The 21,367-nt window shown below is 35.6% G+C and overlaps 2 protein-coding genes across 3 annotated transcripts in view; both read left to right on the plus strand.

Moving 5' to 3' along the window:
- LOC127835022 (mitogen-activated protein kinase kinase kinase kinase 4-like) overlaps positions 1–1,166 on the plus strand; it is a 107,282-nt gene extending 106,116 nt beyond the window's left edge. Inside the window, exon 35 of the mRNA XM_052361197.1 lies at positions 330–1,166. Coding sequence (XP_052217157.1) covers positions 330–413 — 84 coding nt within the window. The 3' untranslated portion in view covers positions 414–1,166. The remainder of the gene's footprint in view (positions 1–329) is intronic.
- A 6,767-nt stretch (positions 1,167–7,933) lies between these two features.
- LOC127835031 (uncharacterized) lies at positions 7,934–21,105 on the plus strand. 2 transcript variants are annotated; one of them, XM_052361221.1, is made up of 2 exons: positions 7,934–8,048; positions 17,984–21,105. In XM_052361221.1, exons 1-2 carry the CDS (start codon positions 8,024–8,026, stop codon positions 18,847–18,849), a joined length of 891 nt encoding a protein of 296 aa, XP_052217181.1. In that variant the 5' UTR covers positions 7,934–8,023; the 3' UTR covers positions 18,850–21,105. The 2 variants fall into 2 exon arrangements, with proteins under 2 accessions (XP_052217181.1, XP_052217180.1); XM_052361220.1 differs by lacking the exon at positions 7,934–8,048 and adding an exon at positions 8,948–10,125.
- The last annotated feature ends 262 nt before the right edge of the window (positions 21,106–21,367 follow it).

Here is a 21,367-nt window from a genome sequence, read left to right on the forward strand (position 1 = left end):
TCAGAGCATAAGCACAAAGAAATTACATCAAGTTTTTAATTTCTTTCGTATTTAACAAATGAGCAGCGCTCTGTGAAAAGAGGGTTTAGTGCATGTGCGTAAAGTGTTGTCCAATATAAGCCAGTGCAGTCTACACAGGCTAATCAGGGACGACACTTTCCGCCCAACCCGAATTTTTGCTAAAAACAGACTTTTGTTTAATTAAAAATAATAATAAAGCGGAAAGGGTTGTCCCTATTAAGCACAGGCTAATCTGGAACGACATATAGGCACATACTTAAAACCCCCTTTTCTCAGAGCAGGGCCAAAATATGATGTTTATTTTTCAGGTATTTTTCTCTTCAATGCGTTCAGGATCGTCTTGCCAGATATACTTCATGACATTAAGCAGACCTGGCTTAGCCAATTGGTGATGTGGTCATGAACAGACTATGCCAATTCAGCCAATCAGAAAGCTTCTTACATATGTGCAATGTTTAGAGAGATATTTGACAATTGTTGGTGCAATCAAATGAATTGAACAATAAAAAGCAAGAGGCAGTACAGAAATCGGTAGTTTGTGTTTTTAAGGGTCTGACACGGAGAGCATTGTTGAATAATGTGTTAGATGTGGTCTTAATCAGGCTTTAGCAATTTAAAGTATTTAATTGGCTGTTTCCATGAAGCTACTCATTTTATATTAGGATACTAAATGATAATCATTTGTATTTCCAGTTGAATTGTTTTATTTAGTAACTATGCAAATGTTTGTATCATATTGCAGTTGTAACTGAGGGTTATGCATTTGATCAGCTGCATTTATATTTTTTGGATTTGAATAACATTAGTTATCTAATATTGAAAATCATATTTCAAGATTTCAAGTGTTAGCTCAAATATGTATTTATCCAAGTTGAGAAATATGTTTGATAATTGTATAATGTAATAAAATAATATTATTATATTAACAGTGTTAAAAGTGTATTGTGTACATGAGTTTACTTATGCATTCAACAGTTGTATAGAATTAGTTAGTAAACATGTTACTTAATAACAAAACCACAAGTGCAAAGTGCAAGAGAGCTCAACATGATTTTATAGCAAGTAAGGAGATGTATTATATGTTGTTGCTTTGCAACAACTCTTTTTACTTATCAGGGGCATTAGGCATGAACATACGTTTTATGTTGTACCTGCATTGTCTGACCAATAGATAGCCTTGCTTTATTCAAATTGACCAATCGGCATCAGTGTAGCTCTGATGTGATACCATATGAGATTGACCAATGAAAACAGGGTTTACAGATTGTAAACCAACAAATGAATAAGTGAAAGTGTTTTAGTTTGTATAGGTATGATTTGATTTGCAATTGTTCATTTGCATTGTACTCTATGCAACTGATTTATTTGATGCATAATCATATTCAATACAGCTGTGTTTTAACATTAAATCAATACCTTAGTAAATGCCAATTTTTTATTTGTTGAAGCTTCCACAACTTTATGAATTTCTGTTCTAAATGTAGGTTAATTAAAGAAGGCGGCATTTTTATTTAAACCATAAAACTCCTCTGTTTCAAGTGCTACCGTCTGGGCCAAATTTATTGTCAAGAGTTTTTCTGTAATACAATTTTGTTTTGGGGAATTTGACACATCTTGTGATAGTTGTAGTTTTATTTTATCGTTTATCAAACGTGAATAAATACAACAGTGCTTCAATTTGTTCACTCAGCTATTTCCAAGTTAGAAATGGTTGTTTCCTTGTAAATGAGGCAAATTGCTTGGTTATTGCAGTATTTACAAAAAAATTGTTCTTAATAGCTGTTGGTGTAATTGCTAACCTTTTTTTTCCAGCTCGAATGTTATTTTTTAATGCAAATAGCATGACAATTTGTATTGAATAAACTCACATACATTTGAAGCTTTTCTTGTATTGTAAGTTATTTAATGTAATCCTCCTTACTTAAGATGGATCTGTATAAAAACAATTTAACTAATTAACCATCGTGTTGCTATGCCAAATCTGGAAAAAGGTAACAACCATTTGACTTACAAAACAAGAACCTTTAAATCTGCAAACATGTAACTTCTATTTGCCATAAAAAAAACTGTTTTGCGATGCATTATAATGTGGCCTGTCTTGTACATGTTTTGATGCGCAGTCTATCGTTTGTTCTGTAGTCACTATGCTTGTACATTTTGCTGGCTATTTAATTATGTGTTAACCTTGTATTTGTTTTCTTTTTTCAATGTAAAATTTTTATCCCTGTATACTTAGTTCAGTGTACAAATGGCAATTTTAATACTCTTGTTTTTTTAGTTGTTAATTTCTCCTTGTATGGCATGATTAATGACTCTGTTGGTCATTTAATGGTTGGATGGTAAGTATATCAATAACTTGAAATCCATACAATATCAAATAAAACATGTGCATATGTGTGAGAAGTGTTAATGAAAGTACACAATGTCCTGTCATTTTCAAATTACCATGTTTGCTTCTTAACATGAATTTTTAATTTTTTTTTGAAAAATAAGTATCATTATGTTTTGGAAAAGGTCAAGCATTGATATTGTAAATCAAATTTGCAAAGAATAACAATATTTAAACAATTGATTCCAACAAAGAAAGTCTATTGAATACCTAATAGAAATATATGCTTTGCGTTAACCGTTTATTTTGAAGGAGTGCAAATATAGCATCAGCAACCCTTTCCTTCAATATAATTATACGAATTACAATTCACAAATTCTTTTAACCAAGTTTTCAACAAAACTTAAAATCCTAATTATTGGATTTGTGAATGGCGGTTGAGCATTGACAAACTGGAAGCTTTTGGTCTGTATAATTACTTTGCATTGACCAGTTTTCAAGAACATTTAATATAGCATGTCTTCATGGAGACCTAACATGGGATTTAACAAGAGCAATTTGGGTAAACATGAAGTTCACAGTTACTAACATAAAAAAGGTTTTAGCTCAATAACTTACGTTTCGGTGGAGTTTTATGTTTAAATTGTGTGTAGGTAGATTGGAAGCAGACCTTAATAGTGACTGCACAATTATTTGAATAAAAAAAGCCTTGTTGCATAGCATGGCCATATTTCCAATAATCATAAAGTGTTTTTTCTTAGTAAGAAATGAAAAAGTACACAGAACTCATTTCTGATAAATTCTGTGAAGTGAACTATTCTTGCCATGCTTATGAGAACACTGATCATGCCTCCTTATTTGATTTGTTATTGTATAAACAATGTAGGTTACTGATGTGCATTTTGTAATGTATGTGTGACCTGTACCATTTGTACAAATCTGTAGGTTTGTAATTTGAATACAATTTTGTGAAACTGTTTTTTATTAATTTTCCCTTTATAGCTCACCTGAGCACATTTTGCTTGTGGTGAGCTTTTGTGATCGCCTTTTGTCATGTTCTGATTCTTGAGTCGTTTTCAACTTGTAACTTATAACACTCAAGTGGTTATATTTTCCCACTATTCATAAAACCTTGCAAGAACTTTTTTCAAGTTAACCCTTTGATGATTTTGAATTTGTAACATTTGTGGTCAAACACTTGAGTACTGAATTAAATTTGTATAAAATGCTAGTTAACACTTTTTGTCACATGTAATGGCCTATCTACATAAAACTTCTGTCAGGACATGTATCAAAATGTTATAAAACAGTCATTTCTTGCCCATTCATTAAAAGCGGTCACAAACTGTTCATACCTTCTGATACCAATGCAAAGTTTAAAATTGGGTCAGCAACACCAAAATAATTCCTTTGACTGTTCTGGCCATTGGAGGCAAATGAGGTGAGCGTCATAGAGCCCTTATGGTCTTCTTGCTTAAAAATGTGTTTTCATCGGTAAGCATGACTATTTAGCAAACTTCTATTTTTGTTTAAATAAAATCTTCCTTACTTCACAGTTATATACATTTTTAAACATTTTTTTTTTAATTTTGACTTATTATTTTAGAGATATTTAGAACAGTTATTTTGTTCATATATGTAGTTGTTTTTATTTTCTACTTAAAATTATTAAGATATAAACACCTTGTTAAAGTATTGGTAAATTGTAAAAAAAATAAACTTTGGAGAGACGATGTCAAAACCTGATACGTCGTTGTGTATTAGTGTCTATCCCACTAGAGGAAACTCGATAAAGCAGGCACCTGGTCAAAAATGGTCTTTAACCTGCGTTTGGTGAGTCGGTTCGATCTTGTTAAAACTATAACTGTGAAACGTTTGCTTAGAAAGATAAAGATTTAAAAGGACACACAATAACTAATGAATCTATCGCATCCATACAATGTAAACATTTAAAAAATTCCAAACCAGATGACAGCAGTTCAGTTATTTCCATAGATGTCTTAACATAAAATAACAGTGATTCCCCAAACATCAGTTCAATTCAGATTCCAGCACATACTATTTCTCAAGCATATTCCGACAAAAAGTTTGAAACACAAAACTAATGATACTTTCACATATCCTGAATATAATATGCATGTTCATTAAAGAATCAAATCGTGCATGAAATTTATTGTATAGTGACAGATTTAGTAAAAGCAATTGTTTTATGCTCCAAACGAGACTAGTCGAACATTTGATGAACTTCCCTTTGGCTTTTGTGTTACTGTTTTACATGTTATAGGCTTGTGTATCAAACAAAAAAACTCAAAGGACTATGAAGAGAATTTTGTGTTCTTATCCGACTCTTTAATAACAGAACGTCGACCATAAACATAAAATGATCAAAACTGGGATCACCGCTCTGGAACAACCAAATGCAATGCAATATTAATGTAATGTAACTTAACATGAATACGATTCAATATTTTCTAATTATTCCGTGTTTTCCTGAATGTGTTTGTATTTATTTTAAACATTAAAATAAACAAGAGCAAAATAAAACAAATCAGCTAAGTAGACACGCATTGAATTGCAAGATAATAAACATAATGGAATCATTGTACTACGCGTTTATCAATGGTGAAATACATGTTTACAGCGCGGTATTTATGCTTTACATTCACTTGCAATAGCTTAAGCCGTTCCGGAGTTTAAGAGTTGACACAGCAAGTCAGCGCATCAATTACTAACAATCGCTTTAAACAAGCCGACACGCAAGCTCCGATACAATTCACCAATTAGAAAAATAGAAAAAGCACACCACTTTATTCTCCAATAAATTGCCAGACCGTGCACAAATTAGTTAATGGTGTTCGCAATGTGCATTATATGGATGACGCACGTTTTTCGAGAAGATACAGACTAGACAATGGCACGGACACAGGTTTTTGAGTCGTATGAAAGTTTCCAGCAAATCATCTCATCCTCCCCTGTGGTCCCGTCTGGGACCGAAAACCTGCATCCTCCAGATGTTTGGGTTCTGGGAAAATCTATCTAGTTGTCCCCACATCTTGCCCATCTGCTTGGCATCTGCATCCACGTCACGGCTCCAAGTGATTTTAGGTTGCCAACTATTCCATTTTGGGGTTTCAGGTGAGATATTTTCTTGTACAATCGGATGCAGGCAAGTGAAGGGTGTGTCATAACCATTACCAACTTTTCTGAATGATGTATTCTTCAACGGGCTACTGCTTTGGTCTTCTCCATTATTCTTTGTTGGTGACCTTTTCTGGCCGGCAGATCTTGAGAATCTACATGTGGCATGGGTTGATGAAGAACTTGAGTGTCTGATGGTGGTGTTGGTAGGTTATCAAGGTCTCTGCTCAAAAGATGGTATAGATAACCCTGATATTGATGATCGTGCCTATCTCGCTGGATCCCCAGATGCTTTTCAGCTGATTGAATGGTGTTCGTGCTTTACCGATGCGAGTTCTGATCTCCCATGGTTGTCCAGGATGCTGCCGATAGAAGTACAGTTTTCCGCCTCTTCCACCGCATCGTCTTGGACTATGATTGGTGTGTTGTTGAATGCGCTGGTATTTAACGCCGAGCTCTCTCTTCTTTTGATAGTACCGCCTAGTCTAGCTGAGTTGTCCGCAACGATGGAGCTTTGCTTGCATCAGTTGTTGGGTGTAAGATGGAAAAGCCAGATCGTTGGCAAATCGACGGCTCTTTCAACTGCTTCCAATTTTTCCACTGGATCCATTTCGCTTCTGGTCCATCGAAGTCTTAATGATCCAGTCTATGGCCAGAAGAAACAGAAAAGGCGAGAGAAATCATCCTTGACTCACTCCGGTTCTTACTTCGAGACTACATCCCTTCATAAGACTTTCTGATGATGTTGGTGGTCTTTTTAGCACTACGTAGTGTCCCAGTACTCTTCCGAGTTACTTTTAAAAACGCTGTAGATAGCCTACACATAGTCAATGAATGTTACGTAGTGGGCCGAGTTTTACCACACGGATTGTTCATAAATGATGCTCAGGGTTGCGATCTGATCCGTGCACAATCTTTACTTCCGTAGGGCGTCTTTTGGTCAAGGATATATGGGTTTATATATATATATATATATATATATATATATATATATATATATATATATATATATATATATATATATATATATATATATATATATATATATATATATATATATAGCGTCTTTCATTTGGTTCAGCAAGATCAGACTGAACATCTTTCCCGGGATGGTAAAGAACATTATCCCTCGGTATTTGGATCAGGGCCTGAGGTTGCCTTCCTTTGTGAGCTTTATGAGGAAGCCCTCTTTCCACTTTGTTGGAATTTCTTTTTTTTTCACATACCATTCTTAGCAGCGGATAGAGTAGCTCAACACTGGTATCGCCGTCAGCCTTCAGCGCTTCTGCCGTTATGCTTTCAGCTTCAGAGGATGCGCAGCACTTGATTGTCCAATCGCTTGAAGCTGGCGGTATCTCCGGTGGGTTCGCAGGAAATGGAATGTTGAATAGCTCCTGGAAGTGTTCGACCACACTTTACTTCTGCCCTTCGTCACCTGCTATCACCTCTTCGTTTTTGTTAATTACTGGCCCCTCTGGCTTGCCAAACATTCCTGCTATTCTCTTGGTTTTGGAATACAGATTTGTTGGTTATATTCTGGTGGGCTGCCAATACTTCTCCTGTTGCAAGCGTTTCTACATAATTCGGTCCGCTTATCTGCTCTAATTGATTGTTTGACGTTCCTACTTGCTTTTGTGTACTCTTCTTGTGCTTTTGCTGCTCTTGTTCTACTATTGTTTATATTTGTTTTTAGTCTCCTTTGTTCAAAGTTACATATCGTCTTTTCTGATTTACACTCCTTGTAGGTGAATCTTGACCCAGAACTTAGTCACATGTTGACGTCAGTGCTTCTTTCAGTCTCCAAAACGTCTCTTCGTCTAGACCCTGCTGTGGGACTTGGATCTTGTTGACAGATAGAGTGACCTTTAACTCTTCTTGCTTGTTTGTTTCTGTCATTTTAGCTGTGTTTTAATTATGGTGTTAGATGGACCCCCTGTCCAATTCTTCTTCAGATTCAGATTCAATAGGTCCATAAGGGAATGGTGGTCTGCTACTCGCCTGACGCGTGCATTATGTTGAGACCGACGAAATTGCCTAACGATGCACAGGGATAAGAAGATGTCTTCAGAGGCAATGTATTATCGGTGCATTATAGGCCGTCTAAGGTATGGGTGCATCACCTTAAGATATATATTTGTCGAATTATTTGTTATGTAAAATACAAAAACTAGTACCGAAACAAGTGCAATTCATAAAATGTTTTAATTTAATAACTATTAAGATGTTTCGCCCATGCGCACGTTTTCTTAATATTGCAACATGTATTGCGATTTGGTGCGTTCGGCATGACATAGAAATGAGTGCTATTACACTTCCCCACGACAATTCACAATCCAATACCGCCGATTATTTAATATAAATGATCAACCTGATAACACGACCTAGTTGCCTTGGATTTTCTTTTGTAGCACAGTGTCCGATTTGATGAAGGCATACAGTCACGTGTTTCAACAGTTGAAAAAGTAGTTTTTGCTTTAGATTAATTGGAAACTGACATTAAACGAACCGTCATTTTGAAGTACTGTATCCGGTAGAATGTCTCCGGCTGCCAATTGTTGTTGTAAGTGTACATATATTATATTTGTTGTTTTTAGCATACCAACGATTATTTTTAAGATTATCTTATTCAAAGTTTAAGTATGATTTTTTTGGCTATAGTTTCGATCGGGTATGTTTTTACAGGAACTCTCCTCGCCAAAAAGCTGCACCTAGCTATGTTGTTCTGGTTTCGCGATTGTAAAATACGTGGGACAATGTTGGGTACTACTAAATTTAAAAGAATCAGTGGGAACTTGGATAGTATTATAATTTGCTCTAATTACCAGAATTTACGAAAAAACACTGTATATTACGTCACATTGTATTTTTAGACATACAGTTTATCCATTGTTAACTTCAAAAATGGTTTAATCTGAACCGTTATCTTGAAAATACACATTGCGTTGCTTTATATACAAATTGTCCGAAGTTGACTGACTGTCCGACATTACCCGGATTGACCCTATTGTTTGTTACTATGTATAATTGGTTAAACAATAACAACCGCAGTCCGATTACTTCTGAATTACAACTGGTACATTATATGTTAATACGCAAAATAACACTCATTACTGAGAAGTTATTACAAACAATCGTGTTCGTGCATTACGGACGATTATGCATCGATATGGATAATTATAAATAGTTTGTAAAACATGTTATTGTTAATTTGTACAATGCACGTGACACTGGTATGACGTTAAAAAAACAAACTAATAAACCGAGTTGTATCGCTCAAGCTATTCGATAAGTGGCATTCATTATTCCAAATATATGCTTGACTTGTTTAACAAACTTTAAACACCAATTTCTTTTTCAACGAGTCGTTTAAAGCCTTATTTAAATCATAACACAGTCGGGTCACGCTTTATCAGTATCAAGCCAAGATAAAAAATCTATGTACGAGTCGGGTACCAGGTTAAAATATACCGAAGATATTGGATAGCCCACGAAAGTGCTTTGTCAACTTTACATGTGTGGATATTTGATTGGTTTAGATAATTTAATTAAGTATAATAGTAATTATCATTACACTAATTGTGTCGAAGCTTTTTTTATCGAGTAAAAGGAATTATAGTTTTCCTTAAACAGTTTGTACATGCTGGATTTATTACAAAATATTGGTTCGGAAATCGAAAGTAGATGTTTAGTTTCGAAAACGAAAGTAGACTATTTTCTCTTAACTATTACTTATGAAATGGCAACTGGTGGACAAACCAGTTCCAGCCAAGATGCTGCAATCGAAGATACCACCGAATGTGTTGTACGACCTTGCGAGCCCTGTGTCAGAAACGAGTCTTCAAACGACGCTACCGTGTTTTGCAAGGAGTGTAAGGAGCTACTTTGTGATGAGTGCAAAAAACCTCATACTATATATAGACCAGGAAAGCATGAACTTGTTAGTATTCTGGACATGAATACAGCATCGGTGGTCGCGGAGATGAGAGGTTCAGACATATGCGAAGAGCACGGCATGAAGATTGAGTTTTACTGTGAAGACCATGACAAGCTTTGTTGTAGTACCTGTGTGTTAATGCATCGGAAATTTGATCATGTTTATGAAATAGCAAGTGTAGCCGAAGAAAAGTATCAGACATTGAAGAAGACATTGAAAATAATGGAATCAGCTACTGACAACATTATAGCAGACTGTAAAACTTCTGAGAACAAATTGAATGATTGGATAGCAAACATTTCCAAAACAATAGATAAAGTTGATGAAATGAAACACCGTATCAACAAACTGATTGACCAAAAGAACAACACGGCCTATATTGAGGCAAGTTCATTTAAGGCTAAGGAGCTGATAAGAATACTAACAACACAAGAATCCTTTACAAATATCAAGAAAGAGATCAATCGCTTATCATCTATGTTTATATCCGATCACAAAACACCCGTGCAAATGTATTTGTTTGCAAAACAAGTTGAACAAAGTCAGAAAAGGATCGAAACGTCCATAAATGAACAAGTAAAAAGGCAGATTTTCTCAAGGACGCCAGTGTCCTATCAGGCGGAGTTATCAACACTTCTCGAAAACGAGAAAGCTATCAAAAACGCGATTATGAATCCTCTACCTGTCCAGACAAATGAACCCGGTAAATATATGACACAGTATACACAATTGTTAGTTTCATATTCAGTCACCCTAACAGTCTTATCTCCGCGACTCGACATTTGTTCAAGAAATGAACCATATCATTATACAACGAATTCTTAAATATGTCAAAGCTTCGTGGTTTTCTATTGCTGCAATGATGCAATGATTTGGAGCTATGTAATATGATCATATGGTAATACATATGGTGGGGTGATACAAATGCTGGGGTTGTATAGTTGATTGATTCAAGTTAAGTGCATATAATATATGAACAAAAAGTTCTTACAATATGACAGTATGAGTAAACCGAAAATTTGTTTGCGCAGTAAATAAATGTCAGAAGTCTATTTATATCAACTACTAATGGTGATTTCATAAATTTGATATTTGTTTAGTCCAAGTACAATGATAACGTTTAAAGTGTTGTTTTCTCAAATCGGAATATTGAAGACGTATGAGTAAACATAATAATCATTGTTATTAAGTAAGCCGGGCGATAATTAGTACAAAATCCAATATATCTTACAATGTTTTTTATATATCATCCTGTTTCTATGACTAGATAATGAGCCGTTGCATTATCTCGTTTTTAATATATTGTTTTACTTTGTGCTGTCTATATACTTGCCTAATATTAAATAATGTTAACAAAGCAAATTTTCGAGACACGCAGATAATACACAAGTTCGCTAGAGTAATACATATGCTTGGTGGATATAGATGCTTAGGGGATATTCATGCTGTGTTATACACATGCTAAGGGGATATACATGCTGATGTGATATACATGCTGGGGTGATATACATGCTGGGGTGATACACATGCTGAGGTGTTTTACACGCTGAGGTGGAAATCCATGCTGGGGTAATACACATGCTGATGTGACATACATCCTGAGGTGATATACATGCTAGGGCAATACACATGCTGAGGTGATTTATCATACCACCGCATTATATCTGCCTGATATAACTTTGACTTTTTTCATTATGTCTGCAAAATCGGGGACGTGGAGGTATGATAATCAGAAAAACAGGTTACTGTCTGATCTTGATATACATGCTGATGTGATATACATGCTTAGGGGATATACATGCTGAGGTAATGCACATGCTGGGGCGCTATATGCTAAGGGATACCTATGCTGGTGTGATATTAATGCTCAGTTGCTATATTACCTGGAATGATATACATGCTGAGGTGATATACATGCTGTGTTGACATACATGCTGGGGTGATGTACAAACTGGGGTGATATACATGCTGTAGTGATATAATCGTGGAGTGATATACCTGCTGGGTTTATATGCATGCTGGGGTGATACAAATGCTGGGGAGCTATACATGCTAGGGTGATATACATCATGTGGAAATATACATGCTGGGGTGATAAACATGCTGGGGCGATAAACATGCTGTAGTGATATACCTGCTGGGTTTATACGCATTCTGGGTAGATATACATGCTGGGATGATATACATGCTTGTGTAATATACATGCTGGGATGATACATATTCTGGGGTGCCATACATTCTTGGTTTATATACATTCTGGGGTGATACACATTTTGGTTGATACACATGCCAGGAAGATACACATTCTGGGGTGATACACATGCTGGGGTGATACATATGCTGTAATGATATGCATAATGTGATGATATACATGGTGGGGCGATACAAATGCAGTAGAGATATACATGCTGGGTGATAAACATGTTGGGATGATACACATGCTGATGTGATATACATGATAAGGTGATATACATGCTGTGTGATATACATTCTGGGTTTATATACATTCAGAGGCAATATACATTATGGGGCGATATATATGCTGGGGTGATACACATGCAGGGTTGATATAAATGCTGGGGGAAATAAACAAGCTTGGATGACATACATGCTGGGGTGATACACATGCTGGGGCGTTACATATGCTAAGGTTATACACATTCTGAGGGTAATATACATTCTGAGATGATACACATTTTGGGTTGATAAACATTCTGGGGTGATAAACATGCTGAGATGATATACATGCCGACGTGAAACAGATGCTGGGGTGATATACATTCTGGATTGATATGCATGTTAAGATGATATACACTCTGGGGTGATACAGATGTTGGGGTGATATAGATGCTGGGGTGATATACATGCTGGAATTATATAAATTATGGGATGATTCACATGCTGGGGTGATATACATTCTGGGGTGATACACTTGATGGGGTGATATACGTTATGGGGTGATTCATATTATGTGGTAATATACATTCTGGGGTGATACAGATGCTGGGGTGATATACATTCTGGGGGGATACACATTCTGGGGGTGATATACATTCAGAGGTCCAGATAATTTTTTCAGCCGAGGGGTATTTCACTCATGAAATTTTTAATTGCTGAGTAAAAATCAAAATCCGATAATTTATGGAGTATTTATGTTCAAAGGATAAGAATTAATAATAACATGTAGTGGTAACTCACTATAACAAGCAGTCTTTTACACAATAAAGCAATCCCTTTTGTTTTATTTAACAGTATTTATGTTTTATTTGCCCTTGGCTTATAAGCAGCCATTAATCTCTTTTTCCGTCTTGATTTGGCAATCCACTGTTCTGTACAGCCACGATCAAAATCTTAGCTTGGCCCACAAACTTGTTTATTATATGTGTATTTCGGCTGCCATTTAAAAAGTGCTTGAAGGAAAGGTTTTTCCATTGTGCCACACAAGAGATGAACTGATAGCAAAAAGTATATGCTTGATGTTGGACGATTCGGGATTTATTGAATGTGATGTCAAATGTGTTCACCGTAAGTGTATATCGATTATCAACAATGCAACGAGGAGCCCGTTGTGTCAACATCGGCCTTTATCATGGGCCAAAATGAAATGATATCGTTCTGACTGAGGAGTAAATTAGGTCGGGAATCACATTCTATACATAGATGGTTATGTCACTACGTTTGTTTTCCTGTGTGGACACAATAACGGGGACCAGTCATGTTTACATGAATTTATATGCATTTATAAACGGCTAATACGCGTTGAAAGTACACACGATGCGTTATCCGAATTTAGCCAGGAGTTTTTATACTCAACAAAATTTTAAGTCATGCGTATTTTCTTTTCTTTTTTCATGCGTATTTTACGCAAATACGCATCTTATCTGGCCCTCTGTATACATTCTGGGGTGATATACATTATAGAGTGATACAAACTTTGGGGTGATATACATGCTGGAGTGATAAATTCTGGGATGATATACTTTCTAGGATGATACACATGCTTGGTTGATATACATGTTGTGGTGATATATATTCTGGGTGGTATACCTTCTGGGGTGATTATTATTATGTGGGTTATAAACATTCTGGGGTGATATACATGCTTGAGTGATAAACACTCTGTTATGATATACATACTGGGGTGATATACATTATGGGATGATACACATGCTGGGGTTATATACCTGATGGGATGATTCACATGCTGGGGTGATATACATTCTGGTGTGATACACCCTCTTGGGTGATACACATTCTGGGGTGATATACATTCTGGTGTGAACTACATTCTGGGTGATATACATTCTGGGGATATATACATGCTGAGGTTAAATACATGCTGGGTGATAAACATGCTGGGATGATACACATGTTGGGGTGATAAACATGCTGGGAAGATATACATGCTGTATATAATGCAAATAATGGGATGATACACATGCGGGGATGATACACATGGTGGGATAATGTACATTTTTGGGTTATACACATGTTAGGACGATACACATGCTTGGGTGATATTCATGTTGGGATAATATACATGCTGTGGTGATACACTTGGTGTGGTAATACACATGCTTGGATTATACCTTGAGTCTAGGCTTGTGTACTTCTTTCGCATCAGCTCTATTCTTTTGTCGCATAGGTCTATGATCTTGGTGGTCACCCATGGTGTGTTCTTCCTTCGTGTTCTAAAAATAACTTCTTCGGCCAGTGACACCAGTATTTCATTGATGTTTGTGGTAATGGTGTCAATGCCTTTGTCAACAATTTCAGTTCTGCAAACTTGCCAGCTATCTGAGCTTTGCAAATATCTACTATCTCGGGATCTTTGAGGTTCTCCAAGTCAAAACTTATGCAAGGGTTATTCGTGATGCCCTTTTCTTTAACTTCAACTTGATGGTGTAGATGAAGTCATGGTCACCGCTAATAACTGCGTCACGAAACGTTCATGTGTTCACTTTGTTGATTCTGGACTTAAACCGTTGTGGTGCCAGTATGAAGTCGATCTGGTTGTGTGATTGACCGCTTTGGGCATGCAAGATCGACTTGCCCTATTCTTGAAATGTAACTTAATGTTCTATGAAAGTTTTTTGGCAATTTAACAATATATAATAACAATACTATTTTTCACGTAAATTGTCTTTAAACATTATATATTGACAAAGAATTACTAAAACAGTGTCCCTTTGTAATGTCCTATAATATAATTAACACAAACCGCTGACGTAAAATGACTGATATTTTAAATTACCAATATGCTCTATAGGAGCTGAACATTACTTGTTCAAATAAAAAGTTCAGATGTATACTTGATTGACACACAAATGTTGTTTGTGTTTCACATTTCGCAAAACTGATATTATGCACAAATTTTGCTGAACTAATGAGGAAACCGCTATCGGCTACCCTACAACAGAATAACTTATTTCTTGACAGAATGCCATGGTGAAAATATTTCCATAAGGCGACATATTTATACCTTTACTCAACAAGCTTATACTACTGATACCACTGCTTGTAACGACTTCTGTTATAATAAAAACAACTAATGGCGTAGGAAGCATTGTCGGCTTCTGCTCAAGGTTTCTATATTCACAAATCACTGTTTCTTCTACACTTTGTCAATGGAAACTTCACACATATGTTTGGGGTCATTGGGTGAGGTCACTACCCAATTTCTAACGCTCTGCCCTGCTTTTAGGCAGAATCATGCCCGTTTGGTACTTTAAGATTTGCTTTAGGTTAACGTGCAACATCCCCTGCCATGTGTTTAGCCGACATATTTGGTATGCAATTTAATCCTCACATATATGTTCGGGGTCGTTTTGTGAGATTACTGACCATGTACCATAACCCTGGCCTGCGATTTAGCAGAATAATGCCCATCATGCGTAAAATTAATGCTCATGATTGCAAGTAACTACTGCATAACTCTATATTCACTACATATATTAAAATAAACGTTGCATGTATATTACGGATCTTTATGAACATTTACTGACTAAGAATATAACTTTGTCCAGTCTTTATTCATGATTATGCCGCGTTTTGAACTTCGACAAATCGGGTTAAGTTTTGGGTTAAGTTGTACTTAAAGGTAAAGAATAAAGTATGCATGCAATACATGCTATAAGTAAAATAGGTGCAAGAACATCTCACTTTAACTGCAAAACTTATTATGTCGAAAATGTACAGATGTCTACGGGATCATCATGTGAGGCCGCATTCCAAGGCCCTTAAATCTTACCTGCAATTTCGCACAATAATACCATAATGATTATTGTACGTTGTGTACTTTTGCGTCTGTCCTAAAAATATTATCTCTTTATAACATGCAGATACAGTATTGAATATCATTTGGGGCTAGTTGAGTAAAGACCCGGGTCCATTTTCCTAAAACACTTAAAATGTGTGCTAAACAAACTTCAGTTAGATTGGAGATATAGTTTTTTAATATGTTGTGTATGTAGGTTATAGGGTTATCTTACGAGTGATTGAAATAGGGATGGGATGATATTCTTTCTTGGGTTATACACATGTTTGGATAATACACATGCTTGGGTGATATACAAGGTGGTATAATATACATGCTGTGGTGATACACTGCTGAGGTAATACACTGGGATGATACCTAGATTCTAGGCGTGTGTACTTCTTACGCCTCAGCTATGTTCTTTTGTCGCAAAAGTCTATGATCTTGATGGTCATCCATGGTGTTTTCTTCCATCGTTCTCTCCAAATAACTTTTTCGGCCAATGACACCAGTACTTCATTGATGTCGGTGGTAATGGTGTCAATTCCTTTGTCAAGGATTTTCAGTGCTGCAAACTTTCTACCTATCCTTGCTTTGACAATATCTGCTATCTCGGGTGTCTTTGAGTTTCTCCGAGTCAAATATTATGCAAGGGTTATTCGTGATGCCCTTGTTCTTTAACTTCAACTTGATGGTGTAGATGACCGCCAATGTCTGCGCCACGAAACGGTCATGTGTTCATTTTGTTGATTCTTGACTTAAACAGTTGTGGTACCAGTATGGAGTCGATCTGGTAGTGTGATTGACCGCTTGGAGCATGCAAGGTGCTGTTTTGGACGGTTTATTTTGGTGCCGCGGGTTGACCAGGGTGAGTTGATGGCTTCTAGCGAACGCAAGCAATTTGAGCCTTCTGCCATTAATCTCTCCCATGCCAAATCTACGTACTGTCCCTGACCAAGTTGGATTGGCGTCTGATCGAACATTTGCGTCTAGGTGATAGTTAAAACCCATATTTTAATATTCGATGAAGTTCTTATGGTCAAGCATGCGACACCCAGGATTTATTATCTTTGGAATATTTTTGCATTGTATAATGGATATGATGCATCTTTTTATCACAGCTCTTGAATCACAAGTGTCTAAGCTCGGTGTCACAAGGTTAATAAATAACCATTCTGCAAAAAATGATATCAGAAGTTCTGGTATGATTCATCAAATATAGGTCATGTCCCAAGATTATTCAAATCAGAACCTAGAGGTTCAATTATCCCAGTAGGTCACATGGATTATACCGACTTTTTTAGCAACCTTACTTAAAAGATGATGTCTGAAACCAAAATACCAATGGATGAACTATTACGTAAACATAGGTTGTAAAAGTACTTTTAAAATATTAGTAAATAAACATTATTCTCATATGCGAAATATTGCTTAAAATCAGTTTTTTAAATTATTTTAACATTTTCTTAAACCTCGTAGCTATAATATTTGGTTTGTATAAGCATAGTATAGTTCTCTACAAGTTTGTTTTTAAAATAATTTCTGAAGTCAACGGTCCTTATTTTCTTCTCTTTTTAACATTTTCTATTTTCCATCCACATTAAAAAGATAATTTAGGTCACCAATCTATGCCCATCTTATGCCATTATGGTGCTTTTCTTTCGACCTTTAAGCAGGGTCAGCATTTGTGGACACTAACACATGTGGTATACTGACATGAAGCGGGTTACCCCCATTAATATTAGCGATGCATTTTAAAACTGGCAGCTAGCTCATTTGGTTTAAGACTGATTTCGTATTTGTTTTTATTTTGTAACTTCGTGTCAAACCCAGTAATAAGTGTATACATGGCACGTTATATCTTAACTAAGCAACAAAGGAAGCATTGCCGATATAACAATGCTGAATATTTGCCTGCAGAGAAACTACGTATTGCCCGAGTTATAGGTTTTAGAAAGTATATTCTCAAATTCTCACCACCAACACCACCATCACTTTAATTAGTTTAATTCAACATATGATATAGTAATACTTAAGATATTTAGCACCAAGTATGCTTTGAGGTCATCATAACACTCGACAGAAAGAACATTTATACGTTTAAAGCAGAAAAATAGTCGAGCGCGCTTTCTTTGGACAGTTTGGATAACTATAAGTAGTAGTATTACCACTACTACTAATAATATTATTAAAAATATTATTATTATTATTATTATTATTATTATTATCATTATTATCATTATAATAATAATAATAATAATAATATTATTATTATTATTATTATTATTATTATTATTATTTCCAGCGCCCTCCTCCTCAGACGACACATCAGCTCTATTCCAGGAGCTCACTCTTCAGCAGCTCGTGTCTATGGATATAAAACAGACCGAAGGTGATGAGAGGGAACCTTTCATCTCTGGACTGGACTTCATGCCGGACGGAAGACTGATTGCCGTAGATAATGGTAATTTAAAATGTCTCATACTGAATGAGCGACTCCAATTACAAGGAATACCGTACAAATTCAAGACTTTTGCTCATTGCGTCGTATGTTTATCAAAGTATGAGTTTGCAGTTACTGTAGGAAACAAGACCGTGTGCCTCCTGTTCGTCAGTCCGGACAATGTTATTAGCCTGATAACTGAACTAAACACTACATCACTGTTCGCCTCAATATGCTGCATCACGCGATCAAACATGGTCGTGAGTGCAATCTTTGATCCACGTCCAGTGAGAATGATAACAGTGGACGGTGTTGAGTCTGACTTTGATTGCGTGGAGTTTCCAAGTAAGACATACACGTTTGGTGAAAGTGCAAGTACGTATGTTCAGTGTAAGAACACGTTGGTACTGACTGACTACCACGATAACACAGTGTACATGTACGACACCGTGAAGGGCACGTCAAGAGGAGTAACTGATGAGAACATACAGGAACCATGCGGTGCCTGTGTTGGGCCTGGTGGCACTGTGCTAGTGTGCAGTATGAAGATGAATTGTATCGTACACCTAACTGTCGATGGTGACGTAATCGGAACTTACCCAGTGGATATGATGTTCCCAATCAGCCTGTGTATGAACAGTAATGGTTCAATCCTGGCAGTATCAAACGGCTGTAGAAGCAAAAGGAAACTGCAGCTTTACAAATTATCACCAGCATTTAAGTTGTAATGTTCGTTTCCGCCCATAGTTTGCTATTTAACATATAATTTCAAAAATATATAACATGTCCGGTTAAAAATTATCCGTGTTTTACAAGTAATTAACCCCGTTTTAAAGCTTAATGCATTAAAGCTTAATGCTCATCATCACCACCACCACCACCATAATCATCATCATCATCATCATCATCATCATCATCATCATCATCATCATCATCATCATCATCATCATCATCATCATCATCATCATCATCAGTATCATCATCATCATCATCATCACTTTCAGAGGCAGTTTGGTGTACTTAATATATTATTAAATTGATGTCGAACACAAATTGGTTCATTTTTTTGTAACTCCTTTTTGTGAAAGTAAATTTTATGCGTGTACATGCTGTCGTTAGCTGGGTGTCGGACAGTTTGTAGCAAGTCAATTTCTCAAACAATGGTTCTCTCGTTTATCCACTGAATACGATATAAGATTGTAAAGACTGGAGCTGTTACGCAGCTGATTTCTGAGCCCGCTTCAATCCCTTACCGTTACATTCTTTTGTGCAATTTACGAAGCCAGGAACAAATGCGGGCCACAAAGAAAAATAGTGCTCTGAGGACGATTACAATTTCTATGAAGACTGTCTTGTATCTCGGTCTCATGTTGGGTGCCATTCTTACCCGATTCAGATTGCGACATGGCCATTAATTACCGGCCCAGCGCTATTAAAAATTAATGTATACATTATTCTTAAATTTTCAATAATACACATGTGTTGACTATATGTTGATATATTTGTCGGTATAATTAATAATAACACGACTTTTGTGAAAGTAATATACATTTTGTCATCAGCCGACCTTTTTCATAGAATAATGAAATTTCGTTTATGAAGCATACAATTAAATAAAAATAGTTTCACGAAATGTACTTAAAATAAACTTGTTATACATTAATATTAAATACATACACACGTTATATTGAATGGCTCGCGTTCAAAATCACAATAGTTAATGTGCTTTTGTGTCAAATTTAAATGGATTCAATGAACACAATCAAGAACTGATAATCGAATTGGTTAGAGTAATCGGTGAGTTCAGTTGTTGTCAATAGAAAAATTGAAAACATACTAACCTAGCAAAGTGTTTTAAATTACTACTTTTAATTCTACTTCAGAATCTATGTTATTTGGTCAGGTAAATGAGAATATTTTAACACTGTAGCCGTTTGTGCTTTCAAATGTCATGTTTCGGATCGGAGAATGGCTAGTGCCATGGTTTGCTTTATTTGTTTTTTAGGTATTACTGTTTTAACTACGTCCTCAAGGTCATGAAATGTTACACAGCAGCACATAGCTGAATTGTTGGATATAAAGTAATCCACTTTATTTCGTGATCCAACGTTGCTGTCTTTTTAAACCTTGTTTTTTTGTAATATTTTTTTGATTTGGATATAAAGCTCTCCGGGAGTTGTTAGTTGTGCGTTATATGTTTGTTTTGTTTTGTAAACGCTATGTGTATTTGTACTTCTTTATATTGCCTACTTCTATTGTTTGATTGAATTTAAGTATGTTAGAGAAAATCACTTATTAAAGACTTCATTGCTTAAAAAAATTGTTCAGTCAATGTTTGTATTGTCAATATTAACTATTTCGTTTTATTATTAGACAGCATTGCATTTATCTATGTTGTCAATAGAGATAAATATAATTTAATGTATAAATACAAGACAATACATAATAGTGTACGCTACTGCTAAATACATTGGTATATATATAATGATAAATTCAAATTATGTCAAGCTAATATGCATCACAATGTATTGCAATATGCTTAAACATTTGAAGTCAAATGTCAGATTTCGGTAGTATGGTTCATTTAAATGTTTTTCCCAATGACTTTTTCCATCCTCTACATTATCAATTTGCGATTTTCCTGACTGGATTTTTTTAAACGAACGGCTCGGTTGCAGAGTAATAAACGTGTAGAGTGTTTTACTGATGTGTTCTTTTAATAAAGGAATGGATATTTAAAATCAATAAATAACAAAGAACCAAACAGCCGGGCGGTAGTTATGTATAGATGAAATGTTATCGTCATTGTTACATCCGATTGCTGTTTCTTGACCGAGTACGAGTACAACAATGTTATTATGCATAAAACACATGCGAGTTATCATATTCGAAAACAATGAAACCACAACCCTGTATAACGTCTTTGCTTCTCGTATGTCGTATATTTTTTGTAAAAGCCCTGTACAGATAATATAACAATTACGTTTTAGGCCAAAAAACACTTTAAAAACATGTTTTAAATTAACATGTAATTTCTATTAAAACCTGTTTGCCATTCATTTTGTTTTTTCAATGATATGGATGGTGCAAATACTTTCGAATTTAACTTGCAACAAAATCATGTGTACATAACATACTTTCAGCAAACCATAAAGTTTATTCGACATAATCATGTGTTCCATAAGTGCATGTTTGAAGTAAGAGACTGTTCAAAGACAAAAGGTACCAGCTTAAATCTTACGAATA

Source organism: Dreissena polymorpha, chromosome 6 (assembly GCF_020536995.1).
Source record: "Dreissena polymorpha isolate Duluth1 chromosome 6, UMN_Dpol_1.0, whole genome shotgun sequence".
NCBI lineage: Eukaryota > Metazoa > Mollusca > Bivalvia > Myida > Dreissenidae > Dreissena > Dreissena polymorpha.